General features: G+C 43.8%; 1 protein-coding gene across 2 annotated transcripts; it reads right to left on the bottom strand.

Moving 5' to 3' along the window:
• Positions 1 to 5761: 5761 nt before the first annotated feature.
• Positions 5762 to 10910, bottom strand: Cdkn2aip (CDKN2A interacting protein). 2 transcript variants are annotated; one of them, XM_027391066.2, is made up of 3 exons: positions 10243 to 10875; positions 9685 to 9815; positions 5762 to 8600 (listed from the first exon to the last, which is right to left on the bottom strand). In XM_027391066.2, exons 1-3 carry the CDS (start codon positions 10494 to 10496, stop codon positions 7276 to 7278), a joined length of 1710 nt encoding a protein of 569 aa, XP_027246867.1. In that variant the 5' UTR covers positions 10497 to 10875; the 3' UTR covers positions 5762 to 7275. The 2 variants fall into 2 exon arrangements, with proteins under 2 accessions (XP_027246867.1, XP_027246868.1); XM_027391067.2 differs by having other exon boundaries at positions 8457 to 8600; positions 9716 to 9815; positions 10243 to 10910.
• Positions 10911 to 15800: the final 4890 nt, after the last annotated feature.

Raw genomic sequence — 15800 nt, 5'->3', positions numbered from 1 at the left:
AGGAAAACTTCGGAAGTCATTTCTCTCCTTTCACTATGTAGGTCAGTCCTGGGAAATCACACTCAGGTCATGTCTCTGTGGCAAGCGCCTTGCTGAGACATTTCACAAGCTCATGACATAGCCTTTTTGATGTGCTGCTGGAGTGTATTCACATTTCACTCTGTGCCTAAAAGATCCTTTTTGTTGAGGTTATATATATTTTTAATTTATTATGAATGCAGTGTTCTGCCTGCATGCATGCCTGCACAACAGAGAAGGGCATCAGATCTCATTAGAGATGGTTGTGAGCCACCATGTGGTTGCTGGGAATTGAACTCAGGACCTCTGGAAGAGCAGCCACTGTTCTTAACATCTGAGCCATCTCTCCAGCCTGTTGAGATTATATTCATGGTATACTTGGCTCACTAACAAAACATTGGAGTTAATGCTTTATTTTTTATATGCTCTGGAACAGTAAAACTGTATTAGAAATACACATGGTGTGCATTCCTGTAGTACCAGCTACTCAGGGTGGGGTCAGGGGGTAAGCAGAATAATGGCTTAAGTCCAGGTCAGCCTGGGCAGCAGAGACTGTTAAAAAAAAATCTTTGTTTTAAAGATTTCATAGAATCCCTTTATGAACTATGTAGAAATATTGTGTTTTGTTTTGTTTTTTTCAAGACAGCATTTCTTTGTGTAGCCTTGGCTGTCCTGGAACTTTCTCTGTAGACCAGGCTGGCCTCCAACTCAGAGATCTGCTTGCCTCTGCTTCCTAAGTGCTGGGATTAAAGGTGTGTACCACCACCACCTGGCTGAAATACTTCAGGTCCCGCCATCTCCACCCCCCCCCACCCCCTGCCCAGACACAGGTTTTCTCTGTGTAACAGCCCTAGCTGTCCTGGAACTCACTCTATAGATCAGGCTGGCCTCCAACTCAGAGATCCACCTGCTTCTGCCTCTTGAGTGCTGGGATTAAAGGTGTGCACCACCACTGCCCCGCAAACTATTACATTTTTGAGGACTCCTTTTAAGCAATTTTAGTAGTAATTGATGTTTTATGAATTATGATAAATTTTTCTAGAAAACTATCCATTTCACTCATGTTTTCATAAGACATTCTCTCTGTATCAATGATTATTTTCTCTTCGTGGGGAGGAGACTCTTGCATCAGCCATTGTGTATTCTCCCTTTTGTCTTTGATTAGGTTAACTCATGGTTTGTACTATTGTTTAAAAACAAGATTTTGAATTCAGCTTTTGATTCTGCACAGTTGTTTTTAAAATAGGTTCTATTTCATCAACTTCCAATTCTTGCGCTTCCAATTCTAACGTTTTTCTTTCAGTTTTTAATATTTTCCTTCTTAGTTTGATTTGGTATTTAAACATCACTTGAAGTATATCCAAATGTATTCCTAAGTTTTGGTTGCTAGCCAACTTGTAGTCTCTATCTTTCATTTCAGAGTTCTTAAAGATTTCGAATTTCTATTAGATGCCAAGTTGAGCATAGTGTCCCATGTCTATTGTCTCAGCTACCAAGGCAGCTGAGGTAGGAGGCGTGGATTAGATTGGAGGCCATCCTGGCAATGCAGTGAGTTTCTATCAAAAAAAAAAAAAAAAACAAAAACCAAACCAAACCAAACCAAAAAAACATGTTATTTCTAATTTAGCTGCATTGCAGTAAAACTTGTCTATACCATGTGTAAATGTCCTATAAGGGCTTGTAAGAGTAGATGTTTGGCTTTTTCAGGAATTCCTGTGATATTTGGATGTATGTTTGATTTATTCTACTATTGTCTACATCCTTAGCCACCTTTTTCATTCAACTAATAATGTCACAGACCTAAAGAGGTGAGTGACAACCATCAATAATCTTATGTCTAATCTTCTGGTACCTCCTATTATATCTTATATTGAATGTCAGTGTTCTAATATTTCAACTCTCAGTAACTATTATATCTATACTTTTTTTTTTTTTTTTTTTGAGACAGGGTTTATGTAACAGCTCTGGCTGTCCTGGAACTTGCTTTGTAGACCAGGCTGTCCTTGAACTCAGATTGGCCAGCTTCTGACTCCTGAGAACTGGAATTAAAGGTGTGTGCCAACATGCCTGGTGTGAACTCCATTTGATTTTTTTTTTTTTTTTTTTACATCAGTCCAGCCATTTCTAATAGTAGGAGTTTTTCTTTCTTCGTGGCATATTTTCACTTGTGGTCAACTTTTTTTTTGTTTTTTTCGAGACAGGGTTTCCCTGTGTAACTTTGGAGCCTGGCCTAGAACTAGCTCTTTTAGACTAGGCTGGTCTCAAACTCACATAGATCAGTCTGCCTCTGCCTACCGAGTGCTGGGACTAAAGGCGTGTGCCACCACCGCCCAGCTTGGTCAACATTTTAACAGTAATTGTTAGGTGCAAAATAGTGCTGCAAGGACTTGACCACCCCCCACCTTACCCCCCCCCCGCTTGTCCTTTTGCTCTATGAATACCCAATAAATGCCAGCTTGCTGCTTGTTTATTCCAGGTAGCTCTTGAAAACAGGATTTGCCTAGAGTACTAAGACTTACTTGTGGAAGAAAGCTGAAGTCACACTGCTACAAGACTAAAAAAGTATATTCCTAGGTGTCTCTTACTGGCCAACAGTTCTCTATAACAAGATAATTTTCCATAAGGGTGTAATAAGGAAGACTGAATGACTTATTCTTTTTCACAAATAACCAAATTTAAGGGAATGTGCTCTCTATGTGAGTACCATCTAACTACTGGATTCTAAATACAATTTTAGTGGGAACAACTTTTTCAGAAAGGCAATGATAGGTGAAAACTCAGTGTATGGCACTAAGGGAGACAGCCCATGCAGACTATCAGATAACATTGTGGACCTCTTCTGGAAGCCACTTACCATTTCATCAGCAGGCACCCAACACAAGGGCAGCGTCGGCAGCAAAGTTCAGATGTAAGAGCAGCTCAAAATCCAGCAAAGAGGAAACACAGGGAGCAGGGAAGCGCTGGTCTAGGGCAAGTTTTTGACTAGTTTTCTGGGAGCATAATTGGGGGACTTGGGAAACAATGTGAGATGGGAGAGAAACTCAAAACCTGGAGCAGGTGGGTGGCTTTAGTGGTCCTCTTTGTGTGGGATAAGGCAAAAACTGGTTGAAGTCTCAGCAGCCACGTTTCGACACTGAGCATTCTTTATCTATTTTGGCCTGCCCAACACACATCTTTTCATGGTTAAGGCCTTACCCTTGAAACAATGAGAACTTTGAACTATCCCCACTGTAATCTGATGCAATAAGTTCAAACTGTGGTTGAGTGCAAAGTCAAAGAAAGCAGAGCTGCTGGGCGTGGTGGTGTACGCCTCAAGACCATGGAGCACACATTTAAAGGAGTAAGGAGAAAGACAGGAATACCTGTGCACACTCATCTTGTATTTTAACTAAAACTAAAGAATACATGAACATGAAAGTTAGAACCAGGCATAAGGAATACACCTATATATCAAACACTCAGGGTGCTGATTCAGTAGGGACACTGAGTTTGAGGCTAGCATAGGTTGCATAGTACCAGACTAGCCAGGGCTCTGTAGCAAGATCTTGTCTTATAAAAAGAAAACAGTGGTTAGCCCCTAAAGGTACTTGCTTCTCAGCAGCTACTACAACCTATACACAGCCATATGGTCTCAAATGAAATTACAATTGTAACGTGCGGATAGCCTTTCTGTGGTCTAATGATCTACTGTCAACTTCAAGGGATGAGTAAGTGATCTCCAGTGACACGGCTAAGAATTCAAGTTGTCACCTTTGCTAAAGCCATGTTACTTTGAGAAAGCTAAGAGCAATGTTTGCAGCTGTTTTGCTGTTCGGATTATCTGGGGTTGACAAGAAGGTTCAGTGGCTAAAGGTGTGTGCCAGCAAGTCTGATGAGCTAAGTTCTATCCCTGGGACCAACATGGCAGAAGACAGATTCACACAACCTGCACACACACAAAATAAAATGCAGTAAACAATTAGTTACTTGTAGTTTGCAACACAAGAACACAACTTAAATGGGCACTTAAGAGGTGGCACTGCTGTGCAGGTTTGTGTTACACAAGTAAATGAGAGCTTCAGTGTTGATTTGCAAATCCATCAAAACTAATGATATATAAAATACCCTCGGGTCAATACACTCTGTATTTTAACTTCAACTAAAGACCAAATTAATAAATTACTTATCACTAAGATTTTGAAACAAAAGGAAACTGCAAAAATTCTTAAAGTTACAGAATCTGGAGCGAAATGTGCTATCATCTTACTCTCTAACAATTTTAGGATCTTTGCAATGTAATTCTAAATTTAGTTTTTTTTTTTTTTTAATGCCTAAGGTATATCAGCTACCTTTCTCATTGCCATGAGCAAATACCTAACGAGAAACAACTGGAGTGTTTATTTTGGCTTATAGTTCTAGGAGACATAGCCCATCAAGGCAGGGAAGGCATAGTGCAAGGACATGAGACAGCAAGTCACACTCTTCTAACCAGGAAGAAACAGGACATTAAGAGAAGCTAGCCTGGTCTACATATCAAATTCCAAGTCACCTAATGTTCAGAATAAGATCCTGTCTCAAAGAAAATAGGGCCAACATACTAAACTTCAAGGCCCATCTCCAATGACTCATGTCCTCCAGAAGAATCCATCCTTTAGAGGTTCCACTGCAGCCCCACCTCCTCATGCAAATGACCTAAGGTCACTTCACATTTTAAGCTAAAACAGGTGTATTTAATTGTTAGAGTACACAGAGTGCAACTTAGCATTTTAACAATCATTCTGTGTCCTTGGCAATTTGTTCAGCTCTACTGGGAAGCTATAAATTTTAACCAAAGATCTTGATTTTTCTTTTTTTTTTTTTGCATGTATATGCTTACCCATTAAGGTGTATGTGGAAGTTAAGTTGACCTCGTCTTCCTCAGTGGCTCTGCACTTTACAAACTGAGGCAGGGTCTCTGGGATCCCATTTCTTTTTTTTTGGGGGGGGGGGTGTTTCAAGACAGGGTTTCTCTGTGGCTTTGGAACTAGCTCTTGTTGACCAGGCTGGTCTTGAACTCACAGAGATCCGCCTGCCTCTGCCTCCCAAGCATTCAGAGCCAACTCTATAGCCACAGGGCTCTTTACATTTTTATTAAGAGCATAGATTTGTTGTAAATATAACCATGTGAGACTGGCTACACACATCTGTAGCCCCAGCACTGAGGAAGCAGAGAATGGAATACTTTGCAAGTTCAAGACCAGCAAGGACATAACACACTTACCTTCTCAAAAACCAAGAAAATATATTATCAAGTTTTCACCTGTTTTTGTTTGGAGGTACTACAACTTCAACTTAGGGCCTTCTTTTCATCTAAGCAAGCATTCTATATCACCTACCTTTCTGGGAGTGGGGGTTGGGAGCTTCTAGGGAGGTTTCTGTGTAACCGTGGCTGTCCTAGTACTCACTCTGTAGACCAGGCAGGCCTCTGCCTCCTGAGTGTTGGGATTAAAGGTGTGTGCCACTACAATCAGCTATATCACTGGATTTATATCTCAGGATCTTTTTACTTTTTATTATCAGACAGAGCTGCAGACTGTTCTGTAAAGCTCCAAGGATTTTAACTTCAGCTCTACCTGACTAAGCCTCAAGTCGTTGGAATTATAGGCCTATGAGACCAGACTCCATGTCAAAAGCATACTGTAACTTAAAAAATTTTCAATATAACAGCGTTTATAAATTTGCTTAAAACGGCCATTTTAGGAAATTACCAAATCATCTAATCAGATGTATTTCAGAAATGTATTTATTCTAATGTTTGGCTCACTTTTCTGGTAAGCATTGGTTCACAAAATACAGCACAGAAGAAACTTGAAGGTGTTTTACAATTTACTTATGTTATTGCTCCCCACAATATATAAAGATAGCCCATTTACAGACTATAAGATTGTGCCCTGATATCCAATGAGCCACCCCCAAAAAACAATTTAAAAAAGGTTATCTGGCAAAATACAAACATCCCTGATTATTTCAGTTCAAGCACAGGAAACTAAGTATCTTTGTTACTTCTAAACTACAAAATAATTTTTACACACTTAAATTGTGCTTATTTTCAACCTTCCAATTCCAATACAGCTAGTGACTATAAGATGCCTTTCTGTACATTATCACCTAGAAAGCCAAAGGCCACTAGGGTAATCAAATACCTTAGACCAGACTTTAAAAATCAATCATACTAGATTAACAGAATCACCTAAGACACAAGCAAGAGTCTACTTCATTACAACAGATGCAATTCACATGAACATAACCATTAAAGAACTGACCATGGCTCTCTAGTCTTCTCCACATTCTTCTGAAATCTGCAAATACAAAAACCACCTGGTTCTAGATATAAACTTTGACTTCCCTACCGATAAAAACATGTGCATTACTAGGAAAACTACTTGACTGTAGTTTACTATGAATAGTAGTGAGAAGCCAAATTGCAAGACTGGGTTATGACTTCAGGGTAGGGAGGAGGAAAAAAAAACCACAACTTCTTGAAAAGGTAAAATAGCTTAAAGCATTTAATATCTAAACAAATCAATGTTAATATTAGTAGTCACAAAATATGCTTAATATAGAAACCCACATTTATGTTTTAAGAAAGTGTAAATTGCATTTCATCTCAAAACATAAATTAACCTGCTTAACAATCAGCAGCAGTCAAAATCATGGTGAATTTTAAACAACTTCAGAGTAAAATAACAGGAAGTACTTTATAATGTTTTGTATCTTAAAACAAAAAGTTTACAACTTATCATGAAAATAGCTTGAGATAACTACTCTTATTCTTTAACAGATGTTCAACATTACAAGCAACATTCTTAAAACCTTGTTTTACACATTCAAATACTGTGGTCCCCTTTTCTTTGATGGGATTTAATCAAGTTAGAGTACAACAAAAAAGCATGGTAGACAACTTAATACATTTCCACCAAATTGGTAGTAGTACAAAAAATTTAAGATTCTACAGAACTACACATCGTACCTAATATGTCATTAAAAATAGAAGACAGTATTTTCTTCAGCAAATAAAACAGCATACTGGTATGCTGTCAATGTATACCTTTTAATATGTACTGTCATTCATAAATTATTTACAACTTCTACTTTAGTGAAGAGAACTAGAATTTAATTTTCTGCAAAACTGGAAAAAAAGCAATACAAAATCTGTGAAAGCCAGTGTTTTATATTATATAAAAGCCAGTTTTTCTCTTCAAACACCAGGTACTAGATGCAGCAGTAACTTGGGAGACATTACAGTAATTCTTGAGGATGTTTCAATGCTGGAGGTAAGTTCAGAGGTCTCGACTCTTCATCAAGGAGCACTAGATCTTCTACCTCACTGCCCCTATACTTCCTTTTGCATATCTTCACCACCACCTTCTTCTTGAGAAATAGCTTCAGTGCTTCTCTTGATGCAACTGCCTTAGCATTTTCTTTGCTTTTTCCACAGCCGGTGCCCAAATACACTGACTTACACCTCAATTCACAAACAATACTTTCTTGAGAGCTCTTATTTTGAGGCAGATCTGCCAGTTCTTTCAACGGGACAAAAAACACATCCAGTGTTGCTTTCAGAGCTTCAATAGCTGCATTTAGCAGCTCTCCATGATTCACAGTGGGGCTAAAGCCACCAACAGCTACTAACTTCCATGCCACTGTTTTATACAGTCTATTGAAGAAAGGTTGCTTCTGTTTTACATCTTCGTTGGTTAACTTCCGACAAGAGAATTTAACAGAACTCTCACTGGACTGCGAGGTACTTTTAGAAGGCAACTGTGAAGTACTACTCTGAGAGCTACTCTTAGAAGCTAGCTGAGACATGCCTGCTAAGGAAGTGCTTTTGGAAGCTACGGAACCACTGCTCTGGGAGCTGCTTTTGGAAGCTAATAGTGATGCAGCTACCTGAGACGTGCTTTTGGAAGTCAGTAGTGAAGCATTGGTTGAACTGCCCTTGGGAGTTAGTAAAGAGGTGCCTGATGTGGATGATGTGTTCTTAGGAACTGAGGATGACACACTCGCCTCTGAACTAGTTTTGGATGTTAACCCACTTGAAGCTGTCTCTGGACTAGACTTAGAAGACAGTAATGGCAACTCTACTTCTGAACTTCCAGAAGAACCCAACAAGGGCACCTCAATCTCTGAGCTGCTCTGAGAAGCTGAGACTGAAGAACCTTCCAAAGCACTCTTTTTAGGTGATCCACTCTGCTGTCTGGAATCAGTGGATTGGGTCACATGACTATTCATACTGGATTTCAACAACGAAGAAACAAACGATGCTGAGCCATGTTTATCTGGAGCTTCTGGGTCAGAAGCTTTTCCAGCCCCAGCTGTTGTTACCTGAGAGGAATTGCTGCTGCTTTGGCTGCACACAGATCTATCTCCTTCACTTGTGGAGCTGCTCCGAGCTGAGGCCCCACTACTCTCTGATTTGGTGGATGACCCAGAGGATGCGGAACTGTTTTCCTGCTGAGCTGAGGAACGATCTGTTTTGGCAGATTTCTTTCCATGATCTCGCTCAACTGCAGAATTGTTTTTTCCTTCTATGGCTCGTTTTTTGGATGGCTCTTCTATCCCTTCTAGAAAGAAGAAAAACACAGGTATTTCACTAGAAGACCCACATACATGTCAATCAACAAAACATTCATTAAGAAAGCACAAGGAGGAGCTGGCCAGTGGTGGGACAAGATTGTATCCCAGCACTCGGGAGGCAGAGCCAATTGAGTCTCTGAGTTTGAGGCCAGCCTGGTCTAGAGTGAGTTCCAGGACAGCCAGGGCTGTGACATAGAGAAACCCTTCCCCCCTCCCCCCCCAAAGACAGGGTTTTTCTGTGTAGCTTTGAAGCCTGTCCTGGAACTACCAGCTCTTAGAGACCAGACTCGTCTGGAACTCACAAAGATCCAATTACCTCTGCCTCCTGAGTGCTAGGATTAAAGGCATGTGCCATCACTGTCCATCAAGAAACCTTGTCATAAAAAACCAAAATAAAATAAAAGTAATAAAAGGACACAGAAAAATATTTCAGGATTAGCTTCTTTTAAAATATGGAATAACTTCATGAGAAGCTGAGACTGAAGAAGCTTCCAAAGCACTCTTTTTAAGTGATCCACTCTGCTGTTTGGAATCAGTGGATTGGGTCACATGACTATTCATACTGGATTTCAACAACGAAAACACAGAAAAATATTTCAGGACTAGCTTCTTTTAAAATATGGAATAACTTCATGAATATCTTTTTTTTTTTTTTTTCCTCTTCGAAACAGGGTTTCTCTGTGGCTTTGGAGGCTGTCCTGGAACTAGCCCTTGTAGACCAGGTTGGTCTCCAGCTCACAGAAATCTGCCAGCCTCTGCCTCCCAAGTGCTGGGATTAAAGGTGTCCGCCACCACTGCCCAGTTCTTCATGAGTATCTTAAACACAGTATTAACATGATTAATTTCTAATATTAACAGCATCAGACATTGGACTTTAAAATCTAAAGCAAAGGAAACTAAAGAATTCAGCACTGAAAACAAGACAGACAGACATTTAGCTTTATCATGTCAATTAGATTAATACATTATACAAATTCCGGCTTGTTAAAAATTAGTAATGACAGCAATTCCTAATTACAGCAAGCTTATTTTCTAAACTCCTATGTATGTTCACATCTATGATCTGCTAACCATTGCTACTCGATATCCCTCTTTTCTTCACCTTGGCAACCAGTTCGTCTCGTGTGGTATGGATTGGAGCATCTGTCACTTTGATGCCTTCAGCCATACTAAGAATTTTATCCATAACTTTTTGAGGGTACCTGAAAAAGAGAAGCAAAAGTCGCTTTCAAGAAGTGTTTGTCGGAACGCCCGGCAGTGCGTTCAGAGATGCGGGCCCACGGAAACTGCATTTCCTGGTGGCACCAACCGCGCGACAACTTTGTTTGCTGAGATGCCACAAATACCGTGGGGCTCGGGAGGCGGGTCTGTGCTCGCGAACCCTCAAACTGAGGGTCTCCCCGGTACCGCCAAGCTGAACGCTAACAACTCCAGCTGCCGGGCTCACCCAACCCGGGTACCCGCCAACAGTTAGGTCGGCGCTGCCATGGGCGCCTTCCGAGGACCAACAGTGCCACCGATTCCCGCGCTTCCGACCCGCCCTCGCCAGCCACTCTGGTCCCCGCCAGGGCTCCTCGGGCAGCAGCAGGGGAGCCCGGTAAGGCTGGCTGGCGACGGTTGCTCACTCACCGACACCCTAGGAAGACATGGTTGGCCCAGGCCATGGAGAAGGAGACGAGTTGCTGTAGTTGCCGATTGCGGCTCCCACTTTCCGCGTCCGCCGCCTCCCCGGGCGTCGCGGGGACCAGGTCCCCAGCATTACGGAGCAGAAACTCGCGGCGGTGGCGCCAGTGTTTGTCCGTCTCGCCCTCGCAGCGCAGCGTCTCCACCCAGGCTGCCACTCGCGGGTTCTGGCTCAGGTACTCCGACACCTCCTGCGCCATGTTGGGCCTGCGGGACGGGGAGAGCGCGAGCGCACGGAGCGAAGGGCGGCCAAGTGGCGGGGCGCGGCGCGGCGCGGCGGGGCGGCGAGCGGTCCTGTCAGCACGGCCTGCACCGGCGGCTCTCCGGAGAACGCCCCTCCGGCGGCCCAAACCCCAAACAACAGAGCACGGCGCCGACGAACCGCCCACTTCCGGCGACCGCGGGCCCGCTCCCTTTTATAACCTCGCCGCCGCCGCGCGCTCACGCGTCCTTCCGGCGCGGGCCCCTCCTCCCAGGATGCCTTGCGGCGCCGAGACGCGCGCGACTCAGCGGTTGCGCCCACCTCGGAGAGAGGGCGCGCCCGGCCGGCCGAGGCGGGGCTGAGGCGACTCTGCCTCCCGCCACCCTGAGAGGCCGCGCGGCGCCTTGTGCCGCAGCCTCGGCGTTCCGGCGGCGCTTTGTGACGCCGCGCTCAGTGTCCGCCCGGGGCTGGGGATAGTGGGCGGGGCGGGGCGTCGCGGCCGGGCGTCGTCGGAGACGCGGCTCCGCCCTCAGACGCTCGTCCCGGCGCACGCGGCCAAAATAAACAAAAGCTGGACGGGCTGCTCAGTGCAGTGGGAACTGAACCGAGGCTTCCGAGATCCGGGCGAGGCGAGCCTCGGGGCGTTTGGGGACGCGGGGATGCCTGTGGGACCCGGACGTTAAAAAAAAAATAACAAGCATGTGTGTGACTTTGAAAAGCGACCAGCACAAGCCACTCCTCAAGCGGTCTTTGAAGCCAGGCCTCGCGCTTGCGCCGCAGGCTCTGGGCTTGGTTTCCGCGGTTTCCTAGGTTCCGGGGTCCACCCAGACAATACCCGCTTCCTCTAACGTTTTTGACGCAAAAGCTATAAACAACTCCGTACCAACAGGTCCTGTAGCTGCATTCTTTGTGGAAATGAACTGTTAATGTCAGTTGGGCCAAAGTGGAAATGGACCTGTTTATCTCGTCCGCCCGGCCTCAGGACAACCGTGCTTTTGTATTTTTTTCCTTTCTAATGTATGTGTGTGGATGTTTTGCTTGCATGTACGACTGTTCATCATATGCGTGTTGGATGCCCTTGGAGGCAGGAGGGCAATGGAGGTCCTGGAGCTGAAGTGACAGGGCATTTGGAGCGCTATGTGGGTGTTGGGAATTGAACCCAGGTCTTCTGTGTGTACTGCTGGGTGTGTGTGATCTCTCCAGCCCATTTTGTGTGTGTGTGTGTGTGTGTGTGTGTGTGTGTGTGTGTGTGTGTGTGTGTGTGTGTGTGTACTGCTGAGCCATCTCTCCAGCCCATGGGGTGTGTGTGCCATGGGTGTGTGTGTGTGTGTGTGTGTGTGTGTGTGTGTGTGTGTGTGTGTGTGTGTAACTTTAGATGGTCACAGTGGAAAGTCCCGACAATTCTGGCTTGTTAATATTTCCAAGTCCAGGTGTCTGTCTAATATTAATGAAATCAAAGCATGAGTGTTAACAATATGTAATAGTGATAAATTATGAAATTGAATTTTCCTTCACTAGATATTTGAGTTTTTTTTGTGAAAATGCTTGTCAGAAAAATCAAGCAAAATGAAGTAATTTTGTTTTGAAACTCGGGTAGCCATGAGCCTGTGCCCCAACACTGTTCAGCCTATTAAGTAAAAAAGCCAAATGAGTGGTGGGAAGCAGGAAATGACTTTCAGGATGGCCACATTGGAAAGAGGGACAAAGATTCCCAGTGACATCCACCCCACCTCCAAGCGGATCTTTGGAGCCTTGAAATGAGATCCAGGTTTAAAATAGAAAGCCAAGGTGGGCACATTAAAAATATATGCATATAAACAGCGGTCAGGGTGTGGCCCTGCCCATTACTGGGTCTCATCCGGTAAGGTGATGAGGACCTTTTTAGGAAGATAAAGCCCCCCTCTAGCTGGCCTTTTCCTTCTCCATAAGATTCTTGGGGAAATTCTGATTTCTTAGGAGTCCATTGTTTCAATAGTATAATAGAGTGAGAATCAAGAGCCTCTTTAAAATAACTTCGTTTTGGCCTGGCTTGGTGCCCCATGCCTTTAATCCCAGCACTTGGGAGGAGGAAGCAAGGGGATCTTTATGAGTTTGAGGCCAGCCTGCTCTACAGAACAAGTTTGAGGACAGCCCAGGGCTACACAGAGAAGTCCTGTCTTGAAAAATAAATAACAGGCAGAAAGAAAGGAAAGCCAAAACCAACCAAAACACAAAAACTTTTTACCAGGCAGTTATAATTTTAGATAACATCTGATAAGCAGCAAATACACTATATAAGGGTTGGTGCGGCAAGCCTTTAATCCAGCACTTTCCAGGCAGAGGCAGGCAGATCTCTGGGTTCGAGGCTACCCTGGTCTATATAGGACAGCTAGGGCTACATAGAGAAATTCTGAAAACAAGCAAAACACCATGTAATTTATATACATGCTGGAGCAATAAAAATCACCTATTTCATGAAAACAACATGCCATACTGGAAGAAACTACAACAGGGCAAAAAGAAAATTGAAGCTTCAATTTTGCTATCCCATCCTTTTACAGTTAAGTCCGAAAACTGAAGAGTGTAGAAACTTTTATAGTTCAGAAACTTTGGCAAGGGGTTCAAGAGAAAACGCTCTGATTTCATAGCTAAATGACACTGGTAAATTTTTAAAACAAAACATTTTTCTCTGGCTGCCCTGTGTCTTTCAACTGACTTCAAGACCCTGATGAGAAAACAAATATTTCTAACATTTTAATGGGGAAGTTTTTCTCGTTGGTGGCATAGTCTTGTCTATTCAATGGCCAGAAAGTGGTGGTCTTTCTGACTCATCCACCTGGGTTTACCCATCTCAGATATCAGGCATGTAACTTCTCAGTTGCCTTCATTCTCACAGTTAACAATAAAAGCAAAAAGTCTGAAAACTAAAGTATTTTCAAAAGTCAGATACATAAAGGAAAAATGTATGTATTTTTGCTTTGGATTTTTTGTTTGCTTGTTTTCTTTGATTTTTTTGGTTTTCCGAGGCAGGGTTTCTCTGTAGCTTTGGAGGCTGTCCTGGAACTAGCTCTTGTAGACAAGACTGGCCTTGAATTCACAGAGATCCCACCTGCCTGCTTGTTTTTTGAGACAGCATTTCTCTGTGTAGCTCTGGCTGCCCTGGAATTTGTTCTGTAGACCAGGCTGTCCTCAAATTCAGCGATCTGCCTGCCTCTACCTCCTGAGTGCTGGGATTAAAGGCGTGCACCACCACCACCTCCAGGATTTATTTGGGATTCTTAAGACATTCAATTTAAGACTAGTGAATGGGCCAGGCAGTGGTGGCACATGCCGTTAATTCCAGTACTCGGGAGGCAGAGGCAGGTGGATCTCTGAGTTTGAGACCAGCCTGGTCTACCAAGAGAGTTCCTGGACAGACTCCAAAACAATACAGAGAAACCCTGTCTCGAAGAAAAAAGAAAAAAAGAAAATGGCCCCCAAAGGGAGTATCATTATTATTAGGTGTGGCCTTGTTGGAGAAGGTGTTGCCTTGTTGGTGGACATGTGTCACTGTGGAGGCAGGCTTTGAGGTCTCATTTATGCTCAAGCCAAGCCCAGTGTTTCAGTTTACTTCCTGTTGCCTTTGGATCAATACATAAAGACTCTTGGCTCCAGCATCATGTCTGACTGTATGCTGCTTTGCTTCCCACCCTGTGGATAATGGACTAAACCTCTGAAATGTCAGCAAGTCACCTCAGTTAAATGTTTTCCTTTATAAGTGTTGTCATGGTCATGGTCTCTTCACAGCAATAGAAACCCCAACTAAGACATCCTCTGACACCCATGTGTGCCCTATTGCACCTGCATACCCTCCCACACATACACATGCACACTAAATATTGTAATTTTTTTCACACAATAAGTCTGATTATAGCCCTCCCCCATGTATTTTTTTAAAATATGAGGATTCAAGGCATAGGCCATAGACCACAAAATTGAGAATAACATACGTTAAATAAATTAAAAAAAAAAAAAACCTCAAGACAGTGTTATGATTTAAATGTAAAATGTTCTCTACAAGCTCATATTGAAAGACCCCAGGGAGCTCAGGCCACCAGGATCTTGGTCCAGGATGGAGGTCACCCCAATCACCAGGCAGAGTTGAAAGCTTAATGCAAACTGCATGAGGCTTTATTATAGTTGTTTAACGAGCTAACCCCATGTTAGCTTGGGTCTTTCATCCACCCACCATGGCGGATGGCTAGGAAAGACAGCTTGAAGCGTCTGCATAGAGATCTTATAGGACAGCATAAGGGGAGTGTCTAGGGGTATGCACAGGCTCAGGATTGGTGTGCCTCCAGGCTTGGAGGGCTTGCCCTGTGTTGATTGGTCAACTGGTTGTTATGGCCCATAGGCCTTCCCAGGGCAGTTGCTATGCTCTGCTTGTCATTTCTGTGCACTTGTCTGTAAAGCACACCCAGAGCCGTAAAGCATAGCGCCGCCAGCTAACTTCTGATTGGTTCCTTGCCACGAGGCAGGCATCTGACCTCCTAGTGACTAAGGCAAGGTCAGACCTGTTATGGCTGCCGAAATGGGGAGCTGGTCTCTTCAATATGTCTGTACAATTGATCCTTGGTTGGCAACACTATTTGGAGGTGTGGAACCTTTAAAAGGTGAGACCTGGGGCAATCATTGGACATCGGGCCTTGAGAATTATAGCCAGACTGGGTTTCCAGTTGGCCTCCCTGCTTCCTGTCCTGGCTGCACAATTGTGTCTCCACGGAGCTGCCTGCTGCCATGTTCCCCTCCGTGACGGACTGTCCTCCCTTACCATGAGCCAGTGTACATTCCTGAAGTTGTGTTTCTCAGGCGTCTGTTACAGTGGGAAGAAAAGCCGCTATTTCAGATGGGTGTGTAGCTCGGTCATAGTACGGTGTGAGCATGCCCTGAAGTAGCAAGGGTTGGCCCTTGGGAGAAGTGAGAGAGAAGAGGACCTTTGTGCCAGAACCTACCACAATGGTTTCTTTTCTCACTCAATATAGGCACCTCACACAGATACATATTCCATATCCAGAGAGACCAGGCGAGTATGTATGTGCATGCATGTGTGCAAATATGTGCATATCAGGGTATCTTAGGGCCTAGAGACAATCTTGAAACTTTTCTATTTGCTAATTGAACTAGCTAAATGGTGAACTGCCTACTAGTTAGGAAGAGCCCTCAAGGTATCCAAACCAGAACAGAGATCGTTCTACTTCCACTGGGAGGTCAGGTGGTGCGGTTGTCAGTGGAGCACAGAGACAATGCCTACAACACCTAAAACTATCTCCCCTAGAAACCTCAT

This window comes from Cricetulus griseus (assembly GCF_003668045.3).
Source record: "Cricetulus griseus strain 17A/GY chromosome 1 unlocalized genomic scaffold, alternate assembly CriGri-PICRH-1.0 chr1_1, whole genome shotgun sequence".
Lineage (NCBI taxonomy): Eukaryota > Metazoa > Chordata > Mammalia > Rodentia > Cricetidae > Cricetulus > Cricetulus griseus.
Note: the sequence above shows the minus strand (reverse complement) of the source record. Positions and strands in the feature narration are given on the sequence as shown.